At 41.1% G+C, this 27,483-nt stretch overlaps 1 protein-coding gene across 1 annotated transcript in view; it reads right to left on the bottom strand.

Moving 5' to 3' along the window:
• Positions 1–228: 228 nt before the first annotated feature.
• The window catches only part of slc8a4a (solute carrier family 8 member 4a), a gene marked incomplete at both ends in the record, with an annotated part of 37,935 nt that continues 10,680 nt past the window's right edge, over positions 229–27,483 (bottom strand). Inside the window, 5 exons of the mRNA XM_083908178.1 lie at positions 229–608; positions 4,308–4,580; positions 6,613–6,712; positions 8,988–9,106; positions 10,051–10,157. Coding sequence (XP_083764304.1) covers positions 229–608; positions 4,308–4,580; positions 6,613–6,712; positions 8,988–9,106; positions 10,051–10,157 — 979 coding nt within the window. The remainder of the gene's footprint in view (positions 609–4,307; positions 4,581–6,612; positions 6,713–8,987; positions 9,107–10,050; positions 10,158–27,483) is intronic.

Genomic DNA, 27,483 nt, shown 5'->3' with positions numbered 1-27,483 from the left:
GATTAGTTAGCACTGATTAGATAATTATTCTTTGGAACATTTCAAAAAAAAGGGTGGACAACTTTGAGATTCAGCAACTATCATTCACAGCAGAGTTCCAGAGTCACTCCGATATTGTGCTCTTATCAGTAAATAAACTAACAATACAAATAGCTATATAAACTTTTGTGGAAAATCGACAAAAACAGAGAATGAAAAACACGTCGTGTCTGTGCGCGTCCTTCTGTCTCAGAAGCCGGGCACGTGACAGTACGCCTCCAGAGAGGAAAGCAGGATGTAGACGAACCACAGGGAGAGGAAGAGGCAGACGGTGACGAGCTTCGCTGTCCGTGGTCCCCCGAGCTCTGCGTTTGACACGCTGGGACGCCGGCGGTAGAGCAGCACCGCCACGCAAAACAGCGCCATGATGGTGTAGAGGGTGACGGAGAAGGCCAGGGAACCCGGGTCCACCTTGAACACTTGGCCTTTAGTGTGCCAGTAAACCGACGCGATGGTCCACGCCACGCCGATGCCCAGGAACACGTTCACCGCATTGCTGCCGGTCACGTTTCCAATGGAGGCGTCGGCATATTGGTCCTGGATGGCTGCCACTTTACTTGCAAATGTGTCTGTAAAACAAAGAGAAACGTGAAACAGGGGGAAGTTATGCCGATGGACTCCTGGTGGAGATTACTTTCGGAGATTTTGACACAGAGGCATAATTCTGTAAAAGGCTGTATAAAAATATGAGCTCAGTCTTCTCGTCGTAAAAGGAACTGCCACTGTGAAGACTTGAGATTTGCGATGTCACTGGCGTCATGACAGTTTTTTTTTTTTGCAAAAGGACGGCGCCACTCATGTGCCATCATTTTTACCCTCTGTATGGGAGCATAAAGAACCAAAATCGACATGTTCTATTGGAGAAGACCTGAAACTAGCAATAGAGACCATTAACTCCTCGGGGAAGATGTTTACTGACGTTATAAATCAAGTGAGAAGTAGAAGCTCACTTTCCCACAGACTTCAGTTCACCCCGTGGTGGCTTAACTGCTTCATCCATCCCACTTTCAAGGCTTCACTTTTCAAACTGGAAGGCTACGATCGGTGCACAGTCTGTGGTTAAATATCATCTCTACTGAACAGAGGGTTACACCTGAGGACGTAATTATTAGCCCCCCCTATGAAAGTGCCAGGGTCAAAAGGATTAGCCCACCTGATGATTATAGATAATTGTGTATATACTCTTAGAAATAAGGGTTCCAAAAGGGTCCTTAGTGGACTACACTGTCTACAGTACTCTGTGGAGCTCTCGTACACTTGATAGGATAGAGTAACTCTAAATAGTAAAGTAATAAAAGGGTCCTTCTACAAGGGCTGAGGTTCTACCTGGAACCATTTGCTTCTGTAAAAACCCTTTCTTCTGGAAAGGGTTTTTCAAGGGTTCTTGGTAACACTAATGGTTCCACTAAGAACCATTTTGATCCAGAGAACCCTTTAAAACCCCTTACCTGAATAAAGGGTTTTAAAGGGGTTCTTGGTGGAACCCTCCAAAAAGGTTCCAGGTGGAACCTTCATAAAAAGGTTCTACCTGGAGCCAAAAAGGGTTCTCCTGAGGACAAGCCGAAGAACCTTATATGGTTCTACTTAGCACTTTTATTTCTAAGAATGTACTTCTCCTGCTCTGTGAGCATCAATTCTCAATCGTCTAAACTGATTTATTTTGTTTTTGGCATGATGTTTTCTCAAGTGACAGCTCAAACCCGAACTGAAGATTTTATACTGTGTGTAAATTGGGAGATAACCCTCAGTTCTAACTTGATTTTACAAAGTTTAGCACATTATTGCTCAACAGTGGTTTGTGCAAAATGTCAGTTCTTAAGGGGGCTAATAATTTTGAACCTGGTAGGTTTTTGTGGAATAATTTCAACTCTGTGTCCAAAATAAAACTAGGATGATTTGAAAAGGCGAAATGATTTGCTCTGGTAATCGTTGACGAACATAGGTTATGTGAAAGTGATGGCTTTATTTATGAGGAACTAATATTATTTTAATGCCTTGCAGATTTGTTGGTGATTTGTTCGCCAAGAAGTTTCTGGTTGCAAAGTTCTATATAAAAAAAACTCTATGTTAAGTGTTGAGGTATCGAGGTGCTGGAAGGCAGATTTATGTTTGGACAGAGACAGACGTTGTCCCCCTCTTGGGTGATTGTTATTGATCTTCTCACCTAATGCTCTGACGGACACTAAATAAATGCATTTCCAAATTTGTCCAACTATTTCTCTGAGTGGTTCTGTCAGACTCACAGTAAACTTTCCCCAGAGGACAGTGCTCCACTGAAGTAGTCATGCTAAGAAATCTTTTTTAAACACTCTGCAGTCAGCCAGTTGCCCACAACCAACATAAAACAGAAAAAATATGAAATATTTCTTATAGTGAATAATAAAGAAACACAAGCCTGGAGGTAACGTTTCTCACCCTGCCTATGCAATATCTTCTTCAACTAAAATATAAAATGCTATAAAATGAGATATGAACCTGCTTGAGCACAGACACAAGGAAAAAATTATTTTAGTTACTCTTAAGAATATGTTTGTTGCCTTGTTGTGCTGTTTGACAGCCTTTTTCAACTGGAAAGTGAAGCACTCAGGAGTTGTTGAGACCACAAATGTGTTATTTTGTGACTTGTTAGTTTGTTTTTACTGAGGTGACATAAAATTGCCACATGAGGCATCAAGAGACCAGCAGCTCCTGAATACCGGCTAAAAACACAGATTTTCTCTCTTTGGTTAAGCGGCTAAATTCACTTTTTTGCCTGGATGGCAGCCATTTTCAGTGAGCGTGAGCATTCATGTATAAAGCTATTGCTCTCACTGGAGGACGTGCACCAGGAGTGGAGTTAGGGCTCTCTTTCAAACTCAAATTAGTGGATGTATCCTGGATTTTAAAACTTGGGTGAAGTTCTTTGTGGAAGAGTTGGGGGAAGAAGAAAAAAATACAACAGCTTAGCCCTCAGTGATAATGATAAATGGTCTGTATTTATAACCTCCTGAGACCCAGCCAGACTACTGTAGAGCTCTACAGTGTAATTTACTCCATCTACACTACTCTGTAGAGCTTGGAAATAGCTCTACATAGCACTGTACTCTCAACAGAGTAATGTAGAGCACTATTGTGGACTGGAGTAATGTAGAGCTCTACAGTGGACTATACTCTGTCTACAGTACTCTGTAGAGCTCTACAGTGGATTATACTGTGTCTACAGTACTCTGTGGCGCTCTACAGTAGCTCTATTTAAGCTCGACATTGTAATTTACTCCATCTACACTACTCCGTAGAGCTTGAAAATAGTTCTACATAATACTGTACTCGCTCTACAGTACTCTGTTGAGCTCTGCAGAGTACTGTAGAGCTCTATAGTGGACTGTACTCAGTCTACATTACTCTGTTTTGCTCTGCAGTACTCTACGGTACTCTGTAGAGCTCTACAGTGGACTGTACTGTGTCTACAGTACTCTGTGGAGCTCTATAGAGTACTGTACTCTGTCTACAGTACTCTGCAGAGCTCAACAGAGTACTGTAGAGCTCTATAGTGGACTGTACTCAGTCAACATTACTCTGTTTTGCTCTGCAGTACTCTACATTACTCTGTAGAGCTCTACAGTGGACTGTACTGTGTCTACAGCACTCTGTGGAGCTCTACAGAGTACTGTACTCTGTCTACAGTACTCTGTATAGCTCTACAGTGGACTATACTGTGTCTAAAGTACTCTGTGGCGCTCTACAGTAGCTCTACTTTAGCTCTCCAGTGTAATTAACTCCATCTACACTACTCTGTAGAGCTTGAAAATAGCTCTACATAGTACTGTACTCTGTCCGCAGAGCTCGACAGTATTCTGTCTACAGTACTCTGCGGAGCTCTACAGTGGACTATACTCTGTCTACAGTACTCTATAGAGCTCCACATTGTATTGTACTCTGTCTACAGTACTCCTTTTACTACTTTTGCTGGCTTCAAGGAGCAAGTGTGGAAGTGATTGAGGTAAAATCTGTCAAAACCCAATTCTTATAGTGTTGTTTGTTGCTCCCTGTGATTGTATTTAGGACAGTGAAATGGGAAAACAATTAGGCAGCACGGAGAGAATAACAAGCTAAACAGTGTTTTGCTTTATTTACATCTGCTTAATGGAGAGAATTTCTCTGACAGGAGGCACAAACTACACAAGTCTCCCCATGCAGCTGCTTTTACTGCACTGGCAAACACCAGAGGGGATAAAAAAAAAAACACTGAAACATTCAGTGTCAGAGCTGATAGAGCCTCACACACCCACCTGGAACAGAAGTGCCGAGAGCCACGAACACCACAGCGGTGACTGAGTCTTTGAGTCCGATGGTGCAGCCAAAATGGGAGGCCAAGTCTCCAGTCACAGCTGTCAGAATACCAATGAGGGAAATGGACACAAAGAAGCAGGCCCAACCATTCCAGTACTCAGTGGGCGGGACAAAAGCGAAGAGGACTTTCCAGAAGACTGTCAGGAAGTGCATAATGTAATCAAAACATGACGGCAAGCGCTCCTCCCCGCTTTCCTCCTCATCGTCGTCACCTGTAAAAGACAATGAGATGCATGATCTATTCTATAATATACAGACCCTAATCAGACATGTTATTGGCCCTAGTTTGGCTCGTTCTTCGTCTGTATGTGAGCAGCATAATTTTCAAAAAGTGCATTTATTGTCCAAAGAAGAAAGGCTTCAATTTCAAATTGAACGGCCTTGGCAGAGGTTGGTGCTCCGAGTGCTTTATGATATTAAAGTTGGTGAAATACCTACTTGTTGTTATACATTAGCAACATCCATGATGTCAATTCAAGCCAAGAATATACTAAGCCCCGCCGTGTTTACGCCATTTGATGTATGTGTGGGAGGCATCTTTTCAAATCTTTACATTCACTCTGTAAATAGAGCTATGACTCAGTGACCGAGACAGACAAATAAGCAGTGAGTGTGCTGTCTATTTATATATCTATATGCACCCATTTTGCATGCAAATCTAAGTGAGGTCCATCACAGATGGGAAGAGAGAAAATGAAAGCATAGAGTCATAAATACGAAACATCTCTGGTGTCTAATAACCCAAATGCTCTGCGCACTGGTGCAAATCTAAAATTAAAATGAAGGGGTTTTCAAAACGACAACATAAAAAGAGAGGAGCACGGATCACATACACCCACATCAATTCTCCAGTGCAGAGGTGGCCGGTTCACTTTTATGCACACTGCATCACCAGGATTTACAGTAGCCCGTGTCAAAGTAGTAAGGATGTGTCAACGGGGTTGAAAAACGACGCAATTGCCTGGGGGCCCTGAGCTGAAATGGGGTCCCTCAGATCACCTGGTTCTGTTGCTCAGACAACAATGGTATGAGAATAGACTGTGGGCATTGAAGAGAAAAGACAGCCCGAAGAAACAGGAACAATCTGTCATCCAATCAGCTCGCTGACGTGGGTGGAGCTGGAATTATCATACCATTTTACTCTGGTAGCCAAAGGGAAGGGTGCCAACAATGGAATGGTAGGGGCTGGTTTATTTTGGTACTGTTCCTAATCCGTACTGTATCCGACTTGATGGAAACGCGGCTTAAGATATATGGGGCAGGTTGTTGGTTCAAACCCAGAGGCAGGTCAAGAGCTGGGGTGCCCCTGAGCAAGACACCCAATCCCCTGTTGCTCCCAGGGTGCAGATAAGTGCTGCCCACTAATTGTTGTGTGTGTAAAAATAACTACAACTAATTCTAAATGACTGATAATTGCCACTGCCGCTCTTTTTGTTTCCCCTAATTTATTTATCAAGCTCTAAGTAGAGTATATGTCTTTTGATTTCTTTGTATTTAAACCCTTTAACACCGAGCGTATCGCAGATGGCACTTTGCATTACCGTAATTACACGACAGTTTGTGCTATCGGAAAAATCCCAACAGTTTCCAAAAGGTGATAAGTTGCACGTCAAAGCCAATATGTGGTTATTACGGTAATTTCACTCGCACTGTTGCAGGAAACTGGCGAATCAGCGTCTTTGTCACCAGAGGAGAGAGTTGGAAAAACGCCTGTAAATAGTTTACATTTTTAGGCCTGTTTTTGGACATTGAGACAAAAACTCAGACAAATGTTATTTTATAAATATTTTATACTGTCCAAATTTCAAATTCAACACACAAAATCTGGTGTTTGTGGTCAACTACAGTGTTTCTTTTCAATAAATTGTTAATACACCATTTAAACTTGTAGTAAATTGTAAAAACGTCCAGATACTGAAAATTATTCTGGAAAAATGCACAAAAACTCTTACTCACAGGACAATTTCTGGTCCTTTAATGCTTTAAAATAAGCAAAAATGGACATTTTGAGGCTTAGGTGTTAAAGGGTTAAGATCCATTGACATTCCTGTTGAAATGTAAATGTAGTATACTTTATTTCAAAAAATACAGCACCTGCAGAAATGTGAATGCACAACCATGAATAAAAAATGTGGTTCAAACACACACACACACACACTCAGCCTGCAGGCTCCCTCCTCCTCTTCCACAGCTTCCATTTCTGTGGGATGAACACATGAGACATTTCAGGACGCCACGACTCACCTGCACTGACAGTGACAGCACTAACAAACTGCTCTCTCCAGCTGCTGCTCCCCACCACCAGAGCCAAGTTTGTCTTCTTGATCAGCTTGTCCACTGTGCTCTGCAGATATGTCCCCAAAGACAAAGGCGATAGCCAAAGAACAGGACAAGTTGGAAGCCATTTTACAGATATGACAAATAACGTTTTCATGTGAGACTGTCGAGGCCATGGTGCGGTGAATGAAGGTGGAATTTAGGGCATCTTCCCACCACTGTTGTGCACAGGAAGTCAAAATCCCACTGTCCCTTAGGGAAAGGCAATTAGCCATCGTGAAGCTGCAGTGCAGAAAATAGAGCCACGAGTGAAAGAAACGTCGTGTTACAGCTCTAATTTGGTCCTAAAGTGGCATAACTCCAGTTTTACATGTGGAGATCATCTTGAAATATTGTCCATGTGTGCGGTGCAGGAATGTCACCAGGCAATGAGTTTGAAACACCACTATACTAAGAAATACAGAGAGAGAGTTAGGTTGAGCTGAGAGAATATATATGCATTATGTAAACTCATTTGACAATGATTTGCATGAAATGAGTTCATATTTAAAAGTCATGCGCTGCAGTTTTAAATGCAAACACAAATGCAATCAAATTTTGATTGGCACTGTGGCTCGGTGAGTTGAACATTTCTCAACTGTTTTGGGTGTTTTGTTGTGAGTTTCTGTCCAAACTATGCCTCCAGTTTTATGGCAGCGCCAGACACAATTTGATGGATTATCCCTTGAAAGCCACATTCCAGATAAATAATATAACTTTCTCCGCCGAAGCGACTATTCATGCTCGGTGAAACGGCGAGAGAGCTGTGGAGTCTGCTGGGAGAGCGATTAGTTACATGCACAGAACTAATAATTCATCACCCATCTGGTCGGATTAAATATTAATCTCCAACAGTCGTAACATGAATTAGCAGATACTGTTGCGTTTAGTTGAAAACACCAGGCAATTTATTCAGTCACTATCAACTCTGAGCAAAATCAGTGAGGTGAAAGCAACTCAGTGGGGTGTTGTGATAGATATTTAAGGTAAATGTAATTTTGAATGGTTTGTTTACATGCTCTGAGCGTGTCTATGAAGCAGAACAAAATACAGGATTTTTAATTTAACAGCTTCAGCGTCATTGTGATGGTTAAATGGTTTGTTGCGGGGAGATTGGGGCTTTTCTCCAGTCGCCCCCTACTGTGTGTTAGCGAAATCAGGGCAGGCGACCTGGAGTCCTCGCAAAAAACAAGCAGAGAAAACTGTTGTCGGAGGAAGCGATGAAGAGGAAATTGCTGTTTGACTGAGGGGGGGGGGGTGATTTTGCCCTTATAATCAACCCTCAAAATGTAGTGAGCTCTGATGCGGGCTTAAAACGAAGTGGAAGATGAAAATTACCCATGCTGCTTTGCAAATTCATCTTTTTCTACAAAGATGGCGGCCACATCGGCAGAGGAACAATTTCGTTGTATATTTTCGCAAAAAAGCATGTTACAATGTCGAAATGTGTTGGAATATGTTGGTTTGATATACAGCTAAAGAACCGTTGAGCTTTGAACATGGATGATTTATGAAAGCAGCTAGCTAACTAGCTAGCTAGTGGCTATTTGCCGAGTGCTTCGAGAGAGTATGCCCATCATATGTAGAGCTACATGACGGGGCAAACTCTCTCGAAGCACTCTGCAAATAGCTGCTAGCTAGCAAGCTAGCTCTGCTACATCTGGTTGGTTTTGTCAGTGTTTTGGATGTGTGTACCGGCGTTAACTTGAACACGAATACCCTGGACTTGTCAGATTTCAATCACATTCGTGCTATAGTGTTCCGAGTACAGAGAAAAACCATTTCATGTGGGTTAGCACGTTCGTTACGTTCACTATGCTAATTTGCATATAGTGGTGTCCCAATTCCATAGGGAAGCCACTTCCCTCAACGAGGGGAATTTATGGTTGAGGGCACTCCAAACCAAGTGGAAATTTTAAGGGGGAGAAATGGGACGGGGCCTAAGACTGTTTTGTTTTGTTTTTTCAAATGGGGAAAAGTGAAAAACGGAATACAGAAGCATGCAAAACGGATGCAGACCAGCTCCAATGAAATGAAATGCACATGGCCAGGAGAGGGGGAGGGAAGGAGGAGATGTTCACGCTGGAAACTGTAGGGGGAGCTCCATAGAGAAAAAGGTATAAAAAAGCGTCCAAGCATAGCTTCCGCTTTAAGGATTTAAAACAGCTGAGCAGATGAGAGAACAGGTTAAACTTGTAAGAACAAATGAGATTCTGCAGTTCTTTAGTCTTTCATAGCGAGAGAGAAAGAACAAACGATACAGTTCAGCGTGTGATAGGTCAACACTGCTCGTTTTTTGTTACCTTGAATTCATATGACTCCTCGATGACCACCTCCAGTTTCGTGTGTTCTCCCAGACAGGGGCAGCCCATCTTTGACACATCCTCAGGTCCCGAAGCTGTTTTGTTGTCATTGGTGTCTCCTGCAGCAGAAGAACAGGTGAGCAAACTGCAAGCCAGCGATTCCCACACAGACTTTAGGAAGAGACTGGTTCAAAAAGTAAGATCTTGAAAGCCAGTCTCATGGGTGCAGAACATCATACTCTGAGCAACAGACGACGTGTAATCCCGTCAAACACATATGCAATGACATGATAAAAGAGGCCTGCACATAAATAGACATATGGGGTTCAGTGGCAGAATTAGAATATCAAGGATGGAGGATTGGATGCTGTCATTTTGCCCATCAGTGTATTTCATACTCATTAGCTATAAGCTGTGGATCAGTGGGTAGAGTAGGTCATCTTCCAACAGTATGAGGCTCAATCCCCTGCCTCTCTGGTTTACATGACAACGTCCCTGGGCGAATCAATTTATCCCAACTTCCTCCTGGCAGCTACTGTATGTTAGTAGTGTGTAAATGGTGCTAAGTAGAACCATATAAGGTTCTTCGGCTTGTCCTCATAGGATAACCCTTTTGGAGGGTTCCACCAAGAACCCTTTTAAAACCCTTTATTCAGGAAAGAGGTTTTAAAGGGTTCTCTGGATCAAAATGGAACCATTAGTGTTACAACAACAACAGTGTTTCGGGAAAGGGTTTGTAAGAAGCAAATGGTTCCAGGTAGAACCTCAGTCCTTGTACAAGGACCCTTTTGGAACCCTTATTTCTAAGAGTGTAGTGTAAAGTGAGTTGAGTGGTTACCAAGACTACATAAATCCAGATTATTTACGATTTCGGAAGAGAGATTATTTTACTTGATTTATTTATTGGATTATTCATATATTTTGGCACTACCGTATTTCAGTTTTTCTGTGTTGAAGTTGTCTAACCCTTCACATCATCTTATAATAAATAAATGAGAGTGGATGCTAGGTAAAAAAAAAAATCTATCTTTAGACATAAAATAATGAGGAAATCTCTGCTCACCATGTCTCTGTCCCACCTCCAGGAGAATGGGCTCCTCCAACACGATCGTGAAGGTCTTATTCTTCTCGTACTCTTCGTCGTCGATGATCTTCACATTCAGCAGCTTCCTAAAAGCAGGAGGGCGAGGGCACAGGGAGAAGAAGAGAGAGACGAGTAGTGTCATTAAGCGGCTTTTTTCAGTCATTCTGCCCAAATGAATGGGGCAATTTGTGCTGCAGCCATTTTGACACAATTTTAGCAGGCGGAAGCACAATGTCAAATTAGCACAAATTACTGATCACATTAACATTGGCTCTGTTTAGTTCGTGTAAGTCAGGACAGACGAAAGGCAGCTAAATGGAACTCAGCCGTCATTAAGTTTGATGATTTACCGGTGTGTCAAAATGGCTGCTATGCAAAGGGCCTATTAACCTGAAGTAGAACCTTGTTACCCATCAAAAATAGATTCCTGGCAACCAGTAAAAGCACTTTCTAGTGCTGCATTCAAATATAGCCATAGTAGCCAAAAGGAAAACGGCCTACACAGTGAATCATGCATCAGAGCGGTTAGATAAGAGGTTTAGTAATTTGACAAATATCCGGTAAGCAATACACTACATGTACTACATAAAAAATTATATGTTTTCCCAGCTTTCCACAAGAGGGTGGACTCCTTCTACACAAATAAAGCCATAAAATATAGTGGAAAAGCCTGCAAACCTCCCACATGTATTATCATACCAAATTGCATTAGTTGTTTTTATTATAATCATCAGTATCTTCTTGTCTGTGGAAATGAAAGCACTTGACTATTTGCGGACGCAAACAGAATAAATCCCAAAGCTACAACAAACACGCAAGTGTCAATCTGTGACCGACATATTTTCCTCAGCTTCGGCTCGCTTCTCCTCCACTGTCACAGTGAGTCTTTCGCTCTCTCTCTCTCTCTCTCCATCTCCCTAATGATATGTGGGTGGCTGTCTATTTCTGTCCATACGCATGTACACTCAGGAGTCGACAACACACAGGAAGAGCTTCTGCTCGCAGAAGACGGGAAGAAGTTTATTTTAAACACGAGCAAATACGTCACTGGTCCGCCATAATGTCGGGGACAGAGAGCAAAGGTGAAAAGCGAGCATAGAGTCCGCACGGTGGATTCAAAAGAGCTAAACTAAGCTGTTTCGTTAACATTTACAAGGTGGATTTACTTCGTAGCATCATGGAGAGGCTTTAAAATAAGAAATACGAGTGCACGCAACAGCCATTTTGATGTTTGAGGCAGACACTGTTTATCCTGCAGCAGTGTATAAAAAGACGGTAGTGAGATTTGCTATGATGTATGGCTTGGAGACAGTGGCACTGTCTAAAAGAAATGAGCAATATTCGAGGAACAGCTCAGGTTGAAAGGCTTGCAGATAAAGTAAAGGGTTAAAGTAAAGGCAGGAGGAAAAGACCACAGAGAAGGTTCATGGATGGTGTAAAACATTGGTTCTCATAGTGCGGCCCGGGGGCCAATGGCGGCCCGCAGAAACATTTCTGGCGGCCCGCAGTGAATTACAGTTGATAGTTTTAATCCAGGAGCTACTAAGCTTGTTAAATGTTTATTGGACATTACTGGATACAGACCAATAAGTGTAAACAAAAATACTGAGTATTTAAATGGTTTCTATATGGTGAATTTTAGTGTATTATTGGGTTATAAGCAGGTAATAATCAGGTAGCTACAGCCCCCAATTTACCCAGTAAATATATGGTAACAGAAATGTGTTACTTGGTATTAACCTGTAATTAGAAGGTAAGAACAATGGCCAAAATACTAATTACCCAGTAAATTATAAAGCGTTATTATATTAATGCTTAAATTACATTATATTAACGGTTATATTACTTCAATCTGGTCATTAAAATGATTAAAAATGGGATTTCTTTCCCTTTTTTTTCATTTGGCGGCCCTCAGTCTAATGTTGGGTTACTAAATTGACCCTCAGGTATCAAAACTTTGAGAACCCCTGGTGTAAAAGGACAGAGGACCCAAGGGATAGGACAATGTGAAGGCAGATGATCTGCTGTGGTTGAAAGAAAAAGAAATGAATTAAATATTCTGTTGAACTGGGATGAGACAATCATTTACATGTTGGAGACCTGACACTAAAGTGCCACTTAGAAAGAAGAGGTTGTCACAAAGCAGCAGGGAGTTCGCTTCACACACTGCATTAAGATGATTTGTCGGCCGTTTAACGTGAAACCTCTGCGAACGTTTAACACTCATTTGCAGTTATTTCAGAAACACAAACGGCAAATATTTCCACTACAAACTTTAAATTGTTTTAGGGATTTATTTGTTTTGTTCTCCCCAAAACTTTTTTCAAGTCCAAGTGTGTTGAAGGAGTGTTGTTTTTTTGCCTCATTGAACCACAAATTCAAGAGGAATTCCAAGGTAAATGTCAGAAAGTATCTGCCGCATGCATTGTAGTTTTAATGAACCACTCAGACAATGTCTTTCTCAGTTGTTTTGTTCATTTCTAAGATCAGATTTCTCCACACGATTCAGTCGTTTGCTGCTGCTTTGGCTCAGTCATGCAAATTATTCCATACAAATGTTTGCCGTTTCCCCCGTATAATTATCTTCCTATCACTTTTTCATTAAAACGTTATGTACTGGCTGTCATTTCAATGATCTCACAAGCCCCAAAACATCAAGGCGTGAGATCATGATGTTAATGGGTGAATTCCAATTCCTTGCTTAACCCTCAATCTTAACCCTCAATGGGTCTGTATCGCCCTCAATATTGAGATTTTCCGAGACCACCCTTGGGAGCAAGGGCTACCCAAAATGCATTGCATGTTTTGACAGAACAAAGATGGCGCCGTAAGCAGCAAAACGAGTACGCTACAAATGTAGTATTTTCTGTGTTAATAGAGATATAATAAAATTATCTTAGTTTAGGCCCATTTTATGGATTACTTACGTCATTATTGCGTAACATTTATTTTTATTTTACGATCTTTTGTCAATAGCCGGCCGGTGCAGACAAGCGATAGTTTGCTATGGTTTACTTTTCAATAAGCCGTGGTGTGTGGTAACTGTCAGCTGAATATGTCCGTGGTTGTGGTATTTGTATGAGTATCATCTTATAACTAACTGACAACCTAATAACTTGAATGACAAACGGAACGTAATAAATAATCGTGACATAAATGCGTTCTTCTTCTTCTTTTTTGGAGTTGACAGACTGGACGCAGCTTTCGCGTTATTCTGCCCCCCACAGTCTGAAGACGTATCTGCATTTAAGGGGTGTCCCATTTCTAAGTGACAAAATAACCCTCAACACTTGGTTTAGAGGGCCAGTTAAGATTAAGGGTTGAACTTTAGGGTTAAGATTGAGGGTTAAGATAGGAATTGGAATTGGCCCGAAAGTCAGCACTAATTTAGTTTCACTAATGAAAGAGGTAAATTCCTTGGATCAACCAGCTTTTTACTATGGTCACCCAGAAGTGCAGAGACAACAGGTATCTAATGAGAACATATTTCCCTCTTTTCTTGCCTTTAGACAGCTTTTTCCAAGTGGAAACTGTAGTTTGTGTCACTTTGTAAACTACTCTCCTGCACCAAAGTCCATAGAGAGACTCAGCTATTTTAAATCATAGCCCATATGAGTTGCTGATCCGCTGCCGCCACCATAGGTTCAAATGTCATTTTGCGACTTAAGTGTAAGTAAATATAACTTTGTCTGGATTTACCTCCGTGACCCAAACTTGCCAAACAAGGCATCAGTGACCTGACAGCTCAAAGTCCATGGTTTTCCTCCATGGACTTTGGTGTGGAAAAGTGAAGAGCTTCCAGACTTAAGAGCCTTCACGTCTCAAGCTTGTTTTAATTTGACAGCAAATTAAGAAAACATTCATTCATTTTTACAAAATAATACTCCACAAACAAACACACTTGTGCAGTGTTAGTGCAGCAGAACCAAATACTGTAGTCAACGTTGCTGAAAGAAGCACAGACAGCAGTGGGAGTGCCTCCTGGGAACACGAGGGAGTAATGAACCCCGGCATCTTGTTCAGTGCTTATAGTGACTAACATTTTTCTACACCGCGGAGAAGTCGCTGACTCCAACAACTTCAGCTATAGTGAACATTTTCATTGTCTTGTGAGGCTCTTGCAGCACATTAATGTGTTTGGTTGTTGTCTGTGTGTTTGCAGCGTGAATCGATGAAGATGTGAGCTCAGTTTGTCAGTTTATTTGTGCATTTTCTCTGAAGCTGCAGTGTGATAAAACCCTCGGCCACCATCTGAAATGGCTTTACATGTGCGGCTCACATAGCAGCTATTGAATCTGTGGACGACAGCATATGTTTTCTGAATATGTGGATGCCTCATCCCCCTAATTTCCCCCTTTAACACCTAAGCCTCAAAATGTCTGGACATTTTTTGCCCATTTTTCCAGAATAACTTTCAATATCTGGCAGTTATTTACAATTTACTGCATGTAGTGCATTAGATTTGAACAGTATAAATAACGTTTGTTTGAGTTTTTGTCTCAATGTCCAAAAACAGGCCAAAATATGTCCTGGCATTTTCCCAACTTTTTCCCTTTCTGACAAAAAAAGATGCCGTTTCGACGGCTTCCTGCAACAGCGTGGGTGAAATTACCCATTAATAACCATGTCGGGCAACTTCTCAGCTTTGAGAAACCGGCAGAATTTTTCCGTCTAGCTTAACTGACTAGCAATTACAGTAATGCAAATTGCACTTGCGCAAAAGTGTCATCTGCCATACGCTCAGCGCTAAAGGGTTAAATAGCTAGATTATCTGGGATTTACCTGAGAAAACAGAATATGAGCCATAACGTATACAGGGTTCACATACTGTCTCAAAGGTCAAATTCAAGCACTTTCAATGTCAATTTTCAAGCTTATTTTTAAAAAGACACAGTCTTATAATTGATCCATTCATTGTCTAATGGTTTGTCCTCCATGTGAGGGTCGTGGGGAGCTGGAGCTAATTCAAGCTGACACAGGGCGAAAAGGCTGGGTACACATTGGACAGGTCCCCAGTCCATTGCAGAGCCAACACACAATGACGAACAACCTTTCACTCTCAGATTTATGCCAACGGGCAATTTAAAGTGCAATTAACCTCTGCATGTTTTCTGGACTGTGGGAGGAATCCAGAGTACCTGGAGAAAACCCACGCATAAACGGGGAAACATGCAAACTCCATGCAGAAAGGCTGGGTCTTTTTTTTCTGCAAGGCAACAGTTAGTCTCCTAATATGCAACCAATACTGTTTTTAATAGTAACATGATTCAAAAATTAAAGGAAAACACAGAAGTCTCAAATAAAAAATGGATTTGAAGAGCAAGCGAGGGCCATTCACAGCAGTTTTCCTTTTACAACTTGTTTTCATTCCTCAGTCTGATAATCAAACTATTCAGTCAGACAGCCATTTGCTACAAAGAAAATAAATAGTAAATAAATAATAAATAAATAGAGTTAGAAATTCAAGTATTTCTATGCCTTTTAGCCAAATCTCAAGCACTTTTCAATCCTTGAAAACACAAAATTTGACAATTTTTTTGAAAATGTTTTTTGGTCCCAAATTTGACAAAAATGTCATACTATACTATGTTGTCCGCAATTCGACAATTTCTTTTGGTACAAAATACTCCTCTAAATGTAATATCACGTTTGTCCACTGGAGGGCAGTTTCAACAGTTGAGTAGCCGTGAATCAACTATTCCTCTAGATGTAATATCATGTGTGTCCACCGGAGGGCAGCTTCAACAGTTGAGCAACCGTGAATCAAATACCCCTCTACATGTAATATCACGTGTGTCCACTGGAGGGCAGCTTTGGACGACATGCTATAGTATGACTTTTTGGACCAGTTTTGGACGACATGCTTTAGAATGAGTTTTGACCAATTTTGGACGACATACTATAGTATGACTTTTTGGTCAAATTTTGGACGACATGCGACATGGACGATGGCATAAAGAGACTGAGTTAATTAAATAATGATTAAAAGGTTCATGCTAAATACTTGTATGGAACACAACGCATCCACTAGAGGGAGCCAAGACTTACAGGTGTCAATATTCAAAGTAATCAGTCAAAAGCTCTCAGAGAACCTCAAGGACTGTGGGAGCAGCTAGCTCAGTGGGTAAAACAGCTGCTGTGAAGTTCACAAGCATCTATGAGTTTGGGAGTTCGGAACTTGCAATCAGCTGAAGTTCCTATATCTTTAGAGCTTCAGACCAAAATAACAATTTAAAAATACAGCAACGTGTTGTTTTGCAAGTCAGTAAGATTAGCTCATGCTGGAAGCAAAAAACTGGGATGTCTGAGGTTGTGAGTTTGAACCTTATGGTCAACTGTTTTTTGAGTGCAATGCAAAAATACCAGCAAGGTGTTGGGCTGCAAGTCCGTAAAAATAGCTTGTGCTTGAAGAGAAACACTTGCCTGTCAGAGGTTGTAAATTCGATCCTTATGGTCAACTGCTGTTTGAGTGCAATGTTCAAAGTTAACAGTCAAAAGCTCTAAGAGGAGCTGAAGAAGGCAAGTTGCAGGTAGCTCAGTGGACAATAAAGTTGCTGTGATGTCCCTGTCATCATAGGTTCGGTTCTTGTGACGACCAGGAACTTTTAACCGGAAGGGAGTGTCAGAACTGCAAGGTGGCAGGTTTGGTTCCAGCCCTCTGTTCCAAACCAAACCCACCCAGACATATCCTTTTGCTGCCCCCGCCCCAACCTGGGCCCCCCCGAGTGACTGCATCCAACAAGTCCAGCAGGCTGTCATACCCTTGCAAAGGGTGTTTGGGTGCTGCTGCCCCTTCCAAGGTGGAAGGATGCCCCTTTCTTTTTTTGGGGCAGTCAGTTTTTCCTCTGAATGTAATATCACGTGTGTCCACCGGAGGGCAGTTTCAGCAGTTGAGCAGCCATGAATCAAATACTCCTCTAAATGTAATATCATGTGTGTCCACCGGAGGGCAGTTGAGGAAGAATCAAATCTTCCTCTACATGTAATATCACGTTTGTCCACCGGACGGCACTGTAGATAAATCTATTTGGAATCATCCACTTCCTGTTTGCCATTCAAAAGTTCCACACATGCAGAGCCAGCAGGAGCAGGAGGAGCAGCGGGGACAAACATGTGGTAACTGCTGCTTAAAAAATTACCCACACATTTCTTAGATGTTCTATTGATGCTCTGTTTACAACTGTTGTTAACATCCGACCTGAGTGATATGATCATAGGTGATCAGACTCAACCTGCTGCTGCTAATGCTAATGCTAATGTGACGTCACTGCTCCACAGTAAACACACACCTTTCATTGCATTTCTCTTCACATTCAAATGATGTTGTTTTCTGTTTGTTACAGAAAGACAAATAATCCAGGAAATGTTAATGTTATTATTTTATTTGTCCAGAAAATGTTCGAAAAATGTTCTTCAATGTTTCTCAAATTTGGAATTGATGATTCTCAAATTTCTTCTGTTTTTTTGTTTATCCACAAGCCAAAAATGATTCCGTTTTAATAATTTCTTTGTTATAAAGAATAAAGAAACCAGAAAATGTCCAACGTGTAATAAAATAAAAACAATTAAAGAAACAACAACAATTAATTATTAAAGTATTTGACAATTGATTTAATAATCGTTGAATAATGCAGTAAACATTGCATCCCTACTTGTTTTAAAAAATCATCAGAGACACGATAATTTATTACGATATTTGCAAAAACATATGCGTTATACTGACAGTGCGAGTGAAAGTGAGCACTTGGCCCCATCTAGTGGACTGAAATGTTACTTTATTTAGTTGTTTTTTGTGGTAATCCACATAAAAGTTTGATGTTTATTTGTAACATCAGTTAAAAAAATATACGTTAAAAACGTTATACTTGTTGTCTCAAAAGCAATATAATATTGTCACAAAAAACTGTTGCGATATTTCACTGTATTTGTTTTTCCCACCACGACTAATAATCCACTCAAACAGCGTCACATCCTGTGTGCAACCATAGCAACCACAACAACATTAGCTGAACGTAAATTTGCACTATTGTATGGACGCAGTTTTGTCGCGGCTTTCACGTTAGACACTGGAGACGTATCAGAGTCTCGAAGCATTTACACTTCTGTTCAATGTTGTCACAATGTGTCTCCAACCACCTTCTGTAGTGGTTTGGCAAATCGGATAACAATCATGTCCTTGGGGCTCATTTATTTACACTAGTACTTGCAAGTGGTCATGCGCGATCCCATTACAATCGCATCACAGAAAATGCACTTTTAGGGATGCACAATATTGGACTTTTTGCCCATATCCAATATTCCCATAATCAGAGTGCTTGGGCTGATATCAATAAATGCATTTCCTTTTGCCCAACTGCAGAGGTCATTAAGTCTCTTCTGTAGTGACATTAACATACTATTTCTGTACTATTGTTCATACTTATGTCACAGTAAGTCACACTATCTTTATTTTGCGAAATAAAAAAGCATAAAAAAGGAGGCAGTCTACTTTTGTAGTCATTAGTCATATCGGCAGATCTCACCATGTTTACCAAACGGCAATATCTGCCCATACCGATTATATAAATATATTTTTTTTAATAATTAAATTATGCTTTCTGATTTTGCAGCTTCTTAAATGTCAACATTTTCTGCTTTCTTTACTCTATAAAAACAAAGAAATCATTCAAACTCAATCATTTTTGGTTTGTGGACAAAACAAGACATTTGAGAACATCATCATTTTCAGGTTTAAAAAACCCTGATTAGTATTTTCTCACATTTTATGGACCAAACCATGAATCCAGACAATAATGGACAGTTTAATCCATTATAAAATCAATGGCTAACCCTAGAACATACACAAATCAGGTGTACATGTGTATTTGTTTATGGAGCAGTAAAGTAGGATTCACCTGTGATTTCATCACCTCAGACGGACGTAAACAGCACTTGTCAACAGAGCCTCTGTTTAATGTGTCTGCATTGATTTCCATTGTTAACATGTGACTTTAGTGAAAACCACATTCACCCGTTTGCTGCTTTTTCAGGCTGAAGCCAGTCCAAGTCAACTGCAGCTGTTTGGAGCTCTTCAGTGTTGGGATGTTAACACAGAAACTTCACAAACACTCATTTTTATCTTTATTAAAACACTTTAGATGATCCATGTTTAGCTTGCTGCATCTTCTAAATACCATTATTGTTCACTACTTAACTCATGTTTGAGCCACTCCCACATTTATACTAAACACTGACTAACAGCTGCAGTTAAAGGGATAGTTTGGGCTTTTCTCAAGTCTGCTTCATCTACACTGACTTTGTCCATCAAGCAGCCTGGAACCCACACACTTGCTCTGCCTGATAACATGGCTGACAGCAGGGACAGCCTTTTGTCTTTGTCCTTCTGTCCCTGCTGGCAGCCACGTTATGAGTGAGAGTGAGTGTCTGGAACACAAGATGATTTGTACAGACTTGAGAAAAGCCCAAACTATCCCTTTAACTGCAGCTGTTAGTCAGTGTTTAGTATAAATGTGAGAGTGGCTCAAACATGAGTTAAGTAGTGAACAATAATGGTATTTAGAAGGTGCAGCGAGCTAAACATGGATCATCTAAAGTGTTTGAATAAAGATAAAAATGAGTGTTTGTCAAGTTTCTGTGTGAACATCCCAACACTGAAGAGCTCCAAACAGCTCAGAGTTGGACTGGCTTCAGCGTGAAAAAGCAGCAAACAAGTGAATGTGGTTTTCACTAAAGTCATCTGTTAACAATGGAAAAATGATGTTCACACATTAATCACACAGAAGTCTAATTAATATGTGGATGATTTTTAAGCAGCAGTTCCTGGACACCTGGCCCCCAACTGTCTGGTGGACTTTCAGGGAGTGAACCCCTGTCATTTTTTATGTTTTTTTTAATGAATTTTGGGGAAAAATGTGTGAAATAAAATGACATAACCCCCTCCTCTCATGTCTGTGGAGATCCGGGGGGGCACAAGCCCAGCCCCGTTCTCCCACCCCCGTGCCACCACATGCACCACCACCAGTGACTAATCTATTGGGACCACGAGGTGGAATCGAACCAGCCACCACCTGACTGACACAACTTTATGGTTGTGAACAAATCCACCACGCCACACATCCCTGAGAGATTCAGGAGCTCTTGGTGCTTTTCAGTGTTCACTTTAGATGTGGAACCTTAAATGTTAGAGTATAAGGGAGTTGAACCCACAACCTCAAGATCCTGATGACTGCTCCTTAACCAGTTGAGCTAACTCCACGCTCTTTCTTTCTTTTTTCGAACTCCAATTTACTGTTTGTGGTTGAATATTGTATTTAAAATTCAGTCCATGCAAGATTCAAACCCATGCTCTCAGGAACCAAGGGTTGAACCCACAACCTCAGAATCCTGACAACTGCTCCTTAACCAGCTGAGCTAACTCCAGGCTGTTGCTGAAAGTTTTCGAACTCCTATTTACTCTTTTTAGTTGAATATTTTATTTAAAAATTAGTCCATGCAAGATTTGAACCCATGCTCACAGGAACCTCAGGAACTTCAGCCATTCTTTTAGTCCCATGAGCTATTTGTCCTTGTGTGCTTGTTTGCAAAATGTGGAATAATAATAATATGTCCAATAATAGAACCCATGACTTCAACGTATTGAAGTACTTAGTCACGTCCGTCCGTCAAATGCAGCCAAACAGTTGGTGTAATGATTTACACACTTGTCTTTGGGGCAGGAGATCTGGGTTCGATTCCCACTTGGAACAAGTACCTTTATGCATGCAGTTTTTCTCCCAATGTGATTGACACACATACACATTGAAGTCTGGTTGTATGACCAACAACACTAACTTTGCTTACATACACACTGATTAACTGTGGGGGAGTGTGGTGGGGGTGGATTGGGGGCAGTGTGGGGGGTGGGGTGTGTGTGCTGGTGAATACACAAACACAGGGAGAACGTGCAAAACCGCAAGCAGGAAAGCACATGTTCCAAGCGGGATTCGAACCCTGGTCCAAAGGAAGGATTGCAATTCTCCACACAAGAGTGCTTAACCAGGTGAGCTATTTGTCATTTTGTGGTTTTCCCCAAATTTTGGAAGCCTTTCAATAACAGAATATGGCTTCAAAGTATTGAACTACATAATAACATCCGTCCGGCACACACAGCCAAACAGATAGTGTAATGGTTTACATGCTTGTCTTTGAAACAGGAGACTGGTTTGAGTCCACATTTACTTTGGGTTCGAATCCCAGTAGGAACATGTGCTTTCCTGCTTGCAGTTTTGCACGTTCTCCCTGTGTTTGGGTGTTCACCAGCACACACACTCCACCCCCCACACTGCCCCCAATCCACCACCACTCCCCCACAGTTAAGTGTGTGTAAGCAAAGTTAGTGTTGATGGTCATACAACCAGACTTCAGTGTGTGTGTGTGTCAATCACACGGGGAGAAAAACTGCATGCATAAAGGTAAGAGTTCCAACCAGGACTCGAACCCGGGTCTCCTGCTCCAAAGACAAGGGTGTAAACCATTAGACCAACTGTTTGGCTGTTGGCAGGAGACTGACATTCTTAAATATTTCAACACTCTGAAGTCATGGGTTTGACTATTTAAAGGCTTCCAAAATTCAGGGAAAAATCCAATGAGTAGAAATAGCTCACCTGGTTGAGCACGCTTGTGTAGAGTGTTGCAATCCTGTCTTTAGACCAGGGTTCGAATCCCGGTTGGAACATGGGCTTACCTGCATGTGGTTTTGCATGTTCTCCCTGTGTTTGTGAATTACCCCCCCGCCCCGACACACACCACCCCCCACATACACACTCCCACACAGTTAATCAGTGTGTGTGTAAGCAAAGTTAGTGTTGATGGTCATACAACCAGACTTCAATGTGTGTGTGTGTCAATCACATTGGGAGAAAAACTGCATGCATAAAGGTGCTCGTTTCAAGTGGGAATCGAACCCAGGTCTCCTGTTTCAAAGTCAAGTGTGTAAACCATTACACAAACTGTTTGGCTGCATTTGCTGGACGGACGTGATTAAGTACTTCAATACGTTGAAGTCATGGGTTCTATTATTAAAATGCTTCCAAATTTTAGGAAGCATCCCATGAGCAGGAATAGCTCACCTGGTTGAGCACTCTTGCGTAGAGTGTTGCAATCCTGTCTTTAGACCAGGGTTCGAATCCCGGTTGGAACATGGGCTTACCTGCATGTGGTTTTGCATGTTCTCCTGCATGTTCTCTCTGTGTTTGTGAATTATCCCCCTGTCCCAACACACTCCACACCACACTCCCCAGCACACACTGCCCCACACTCCCCCACAGTTAATCAGTGTGTGTGTAAGCAAAGTTAGTGTTGTTGGTCATACAACCAGACTTCAATGTGTATGTGTGTCAATCACATTGGGAGAAAAACTGCATGCATAAAGGTACTTGTTCCAAGTGGGAATCAAACCCAGATCTCCTGCCCCAAAGACAAGTGTGTAAATCATTACACCAACTGTTTGGCTGCATTTGACGGACGGACGTGACTAAGTACTTCAATACGTTGAAGTCATGGGTTCTATTATTGGACATATTATTATTATTCCACATTTTGCAAACAAGCACACAAGGACAAATAGCTCATGGGACTAAAAGAATGGCTAAAGTTCCTGAGGTTCCTGTGAGCATGGGTTCAAATCTTGCATGGACTAATTTTTAAATAAAATATTCAACTAAAAAGAGTAAATAGGAGTTCGAAAACTTTCAGCAACAGCCTGGAGTTAGCTCAGCTGGTTAAGGAGCAGTTGTCAGGATTCTGAGGTTGTGGGTTCAACCCTTGGTTCCTGAGAGCATGGGTTTGAATCTTGCATGGACTGAATTTTAAATACAATATTCAACCACAAACAGTAAATTGGAGTTCGAAAAAAGAAAGAAAGAGCGTGGAGTTAGCTCAACTGGTTAAGGAGCAGTCATCAGGATCTTGAGGTTGTGGGTTCAACTCCCTTATACTCTAACATTTAAGGTTCCACATCTAAAGTGAACACTGAAAAGCACCAAGAGCTCCTGAATCTCTCAGGGATGTGTGGCGTGGTGGATTTGTTCACAACCATAAAGTTGTGTCAGTCAGGTGGTGGCTGGTTCGATTCCACCTCGTGGTCCCAATAGATTAGTCACTGGTGGTGGTGCATGTGGTGGCACGGGGGTGGGAGAACGGGGCTGGGCTTGTGCCCCCCCGGATCTCCACAGACATGAGAGGAGGGGGTTATGTCATTTTATTTCACACATTTTTCCCCAAAATTCATTAAAAAAAACATAAAAAATGACAGGGGTTCACTCCCTGAAAGTCCACCAGACAGTTGGGGGCCAGGTGTCCAGGAACTGCTGCTTAAAAATCATCCACATATTAATTAGACTTCTGTGTGATTAATGTGTGAACATCATTTTTCCATTGTTAACAGATGACTTTAGTGAAAACCACATTCACTTGTTTGCTGCTTTTTCACGCTGAAGCCAGTCCAACTCTGAGCTGTTTGGAGCTCTTCAGTGTTGGGATGTTCACACAGAAACTTGACAAACACTCATTTTTATCTTTATTCAAACACTTTAGATGATCCATGTTTAGCTCGCTGCACCTTCTAAATACCATTATTGTTCACTACTTAACTCATGTTTGAGCCACTCTCACATTTATACTAAACACTGACTAACAGCTGCAGTTAAAGGGATAGTTTGGGCTTTTCTCAAGTCTGTACAAATCATCTTGTGTTCCAGACACTCACTCTCACTCATAACGTGGCTGCCAGCAGGGACAGAAGGACAAAGACAAAAGGCTGTCCCTGCTGTCAGCCATGTTATCAGGCAGAGCAAGTGTGTGGGTTCCAGGCTGCTTGATGGACAAAGTCAGTGTAGATGAAGCAGACTTGAGAAAAGCCCAAACTATCCCTTTAACTGCAGCTGTTAGTCAGTGTTTAGTATAAATGTGGGAGTGGCTCAAACATGAGTTAAGTAGTGAACAATAATGGTATTTAGAAGATGCAGCAAGCTAAACATGGATCATCTAAAGTGTTTTAATAAAGATAAAAATGAGTGTTTGTGAAGTTTCTGTGTTAACATCCCAACACTGAAGAGCTCCAAACAGCTGCAGTTGACTTGGACTGGCTTCAGCCTGAAAAAGCAGCAAACGGGTGAATGTGGTTTTCACTAAAGTCACATGTTAACAATGGAAATCAATGCAGACACATTAAACAGAGGCTCTGTTGACAAGTGCTGTTTACGTCCGTCTGAGGTGATGAAATCACAGGTGAATCCTACTTTACTGCTCCATAAACAAATACACATGTACACCTGATTTGTGTATGTTCTAGGGTTAGCCATTGATTTTATAATGGATTAAACTGTCCATTATTGTCTGGATTCATGGTTTGGTCCATAAAATGTGAGAAAATACTAATCAGGGTTTTTTAAACCTGAAAATGATGATGTTCTCAAATGTCTTGTTTTGTCCACAAACCAAAAATGATTGAGTTTGAATGATTTCTTTGTTTTTATAGAGTAAAGAAAGCAGAAAATGTTGACATTTAAGAAGCTGCAAAATCAGAAAGCATAATTTAATTATTAAAAAAAATATATTTATATAATCGGTATGGGCAGATATTGCCGTTTGGTAAACATGGTGAGATCTGCCGATATGACTAATGACTACAAAAGTAGACTGCCTCCTTTTTTATGCTTTTTTATTTCGCAAAATAAAGATAGTGTGACTTACTGTGACATAAGTATGAACAATAGTACAGAAATAGTATGTTAATGTCACTACAGAAGAGACTTAATGACCTCTGCAGTTGGGCAAAAGGAAATGCATTTATTGATATCAGCCCAAGCACTCTGATTATGGGAATATTGGATATGGGCAAAAAGTCCAATATTGTGCATCCCTAAAAGTGCATTTTCTGTGATGCGATTGTAATGGGATCGCGCATGACCACTTGCAAGTACTAGTGTAAATAAATGAGCCCCAAGGACATGATTTTTATCCGATTTGCCAAACCACTACGGAAGGTGGTTGGAGACACATTGTGACAACATTGAACAGAAGTATAAATGCAACGAGACTCTGATACGTCTCCAGTGTCTAACGTGAAAGCCGCGACAAAACTGCGTCCATACAATAGTGCAACTTTACGTACAGCTAATGTTGTTGTGGTTGCTATGGTTGCACACAGGATGTGACACTGTTTGAGTGGATTATTAGTCGTGGTGGGAAAAACAAATACAGTGAGTAAGTATAACGTTTTTAACGTATATTTTTTTAACTGATGTTACAAATAAACATCAAACTTGGATGTGGATTACCACTAAAAAATAACTAAATAAAGTAACATTTCAGTCCACTAGATGGTGCCAAGTGCTCACTTTCACTCGCACTGTCAGTATAACGCATATGATTTTGCAAATATCGTAATAAATCATATCGTGTCTCTGATGATTTTTTAAAACAAGTAGGGATGTAATGAATACTGCATTATTCAACCATTATTAAATCAATTGTCAAATACTTTAATAATTAATTGTTGTTGTTGCTTTAATTGTTTTATTTTATTACACGTTGGACATTTTCTGGTTTCTTTATTCCTTATAACAAAGAAATAATTAAAACGGAATCATTTTTGGCTTGTGGATAAACAAAAAAAGAGAAGAAATTTGAGAATCATCAATTCCAGGTTTGAGAAACATTGAAGAACATTTTTCAAACATTTTCTGGACAAATAAAATAATAACATTAACATTTCCTGGATTCTTTGTCTTTCTGTAACAAACAGAAAACAACATCATTTGAATGTGAAGAGAAATTCAATGAAAGGTGTGTGTTTACTGTGGAGCAGTGACGTCACATTAGCATTAGCAGCAGCAGCAGCAGCAGCAGGTGGAGTCTGATCACCTGTGATCATATCACTCAGGTCGGATGTTAACAACAGTTGTAAACAGAGCGTCAATAGAACATCTAAGAAATTTGTGGATCATTTTTAAGCAGCAGTTACCAAATGTTTGTCCCCGCTGCTCCTCCTGCTCCTGCTGGCTCTGCATGTGTGGAACTTCTGAATGGCAAACAGGAAGTGGATGATTCCAAATAGATTTATCTACACTGCCGTCCGGTGGACAAACGTGATATTACATGTAGAGGAAGATTTAATTCTTCCTCAACTGCCCTCCGGTGGACACACGTGATATTACATTTAGAGGTGTATTGGATTCATGGCTGCTCAACTGCTGAAACTGCCCTCCGGTGGACACACGTGATATTACATTCAGAGGAATATTTGATTCAAAAACAACAAACTGACTGCCCCAAAAAAAGAAAGGGGCATCCTTGCTAGGCCTGTCACGATAACAAATTTTTCTGGACGATAAATTGTCTCAGAAATTATTGGGATAATCGATAATATTGTTGTTCTGAGATCATTTTCATCTAATACAATGATAATGGTATAATAATGCAGGTACACCTTTTCAAAGAGAAATAAACTTTTATTTTTAAAGAATATTTAACACTAAACACATTAAATTAACAAACAAGCAAAAGCAATAAATAAAATGGGTTAGCTGCACTCTGCTGTGGTAGGCTACGCCAGGAGTCTCGCCTCCCCACACACCATGCGACTGACAAGTGACTGACATGAGGGTTCACTCATCGTTACTCTGGCTTTACACGGCAACGCTCCCGGGTGAAACCGACACAATATTTTATCAGATGTGCCTTTCGTTTAGACGGCGACGGCGTTTTTGGGGCTTAAAAACGCAAAAAAATGAACCCACCCTCTAGAGTGGAAATCTTAAAAACGCTCCGCTGTCAACCCTTTACACGGGAACGCGACAGCGCTGCTCACGCTGACACAACGCTGAAGTTGGCACCACATTCGCCCCAGGTTCAGCGTCGTGTCAGCGTGAGCAGCGCTGTCGCATTCCCGTCTAAAGAGTTGACAGCGGAGCGTTTTTAAGATTTCCACTCTGGAGGGTGGGTGATACCTATCCAGGAGTCATTTCAGCAATTACGCCGAGTTAATGTTTTGGTTTTCGACTGTGGGCGACTCAGCGCTACTAGAAAGAAGTAGAAGGAAGTTTCAGCGCATGCGCACGCTCCTGGTGTTGGTGTATGGCAGTGCTTCACAGCGCTACCTAGCCACCTGGCATGCATACTACATCAAATTTCACACACTTTAGGACCCGAGAGAGAGAGGGAGAGAGAGAGAGAGACAGGGAAAACAAAAAAGCATGCAAATGGCATTTATCGCGGCCAGAAAAATCATCGAGCTAATTTTAATTATCGTGCGATTAATTGATTTATTGAATATCGTGACAGGCCTAATCCTTTCACCTTGGAAGGGGCAGCAGCACCCAAACGCCCTTTGCAAGGGTATGACACCCTGCTGGACTTGTTGGATGCAGTCAC

This window comes from Microchirus variegatus (assembly GCF_963457635.1).
Source record: "Microchirus variegatus genome assembly, chromosome: 2".
NCBI classification, from domain to species: domain Eukaryota; kingdom Metazoa; phylum Chordata; class Actinopteri; order Pleuronectiformes; family Soleidae; genus Microchirus; species Microchirus variegatus.
This window is presented reverse-complemented; position numbering and strand designations above follow the sequence as displayed.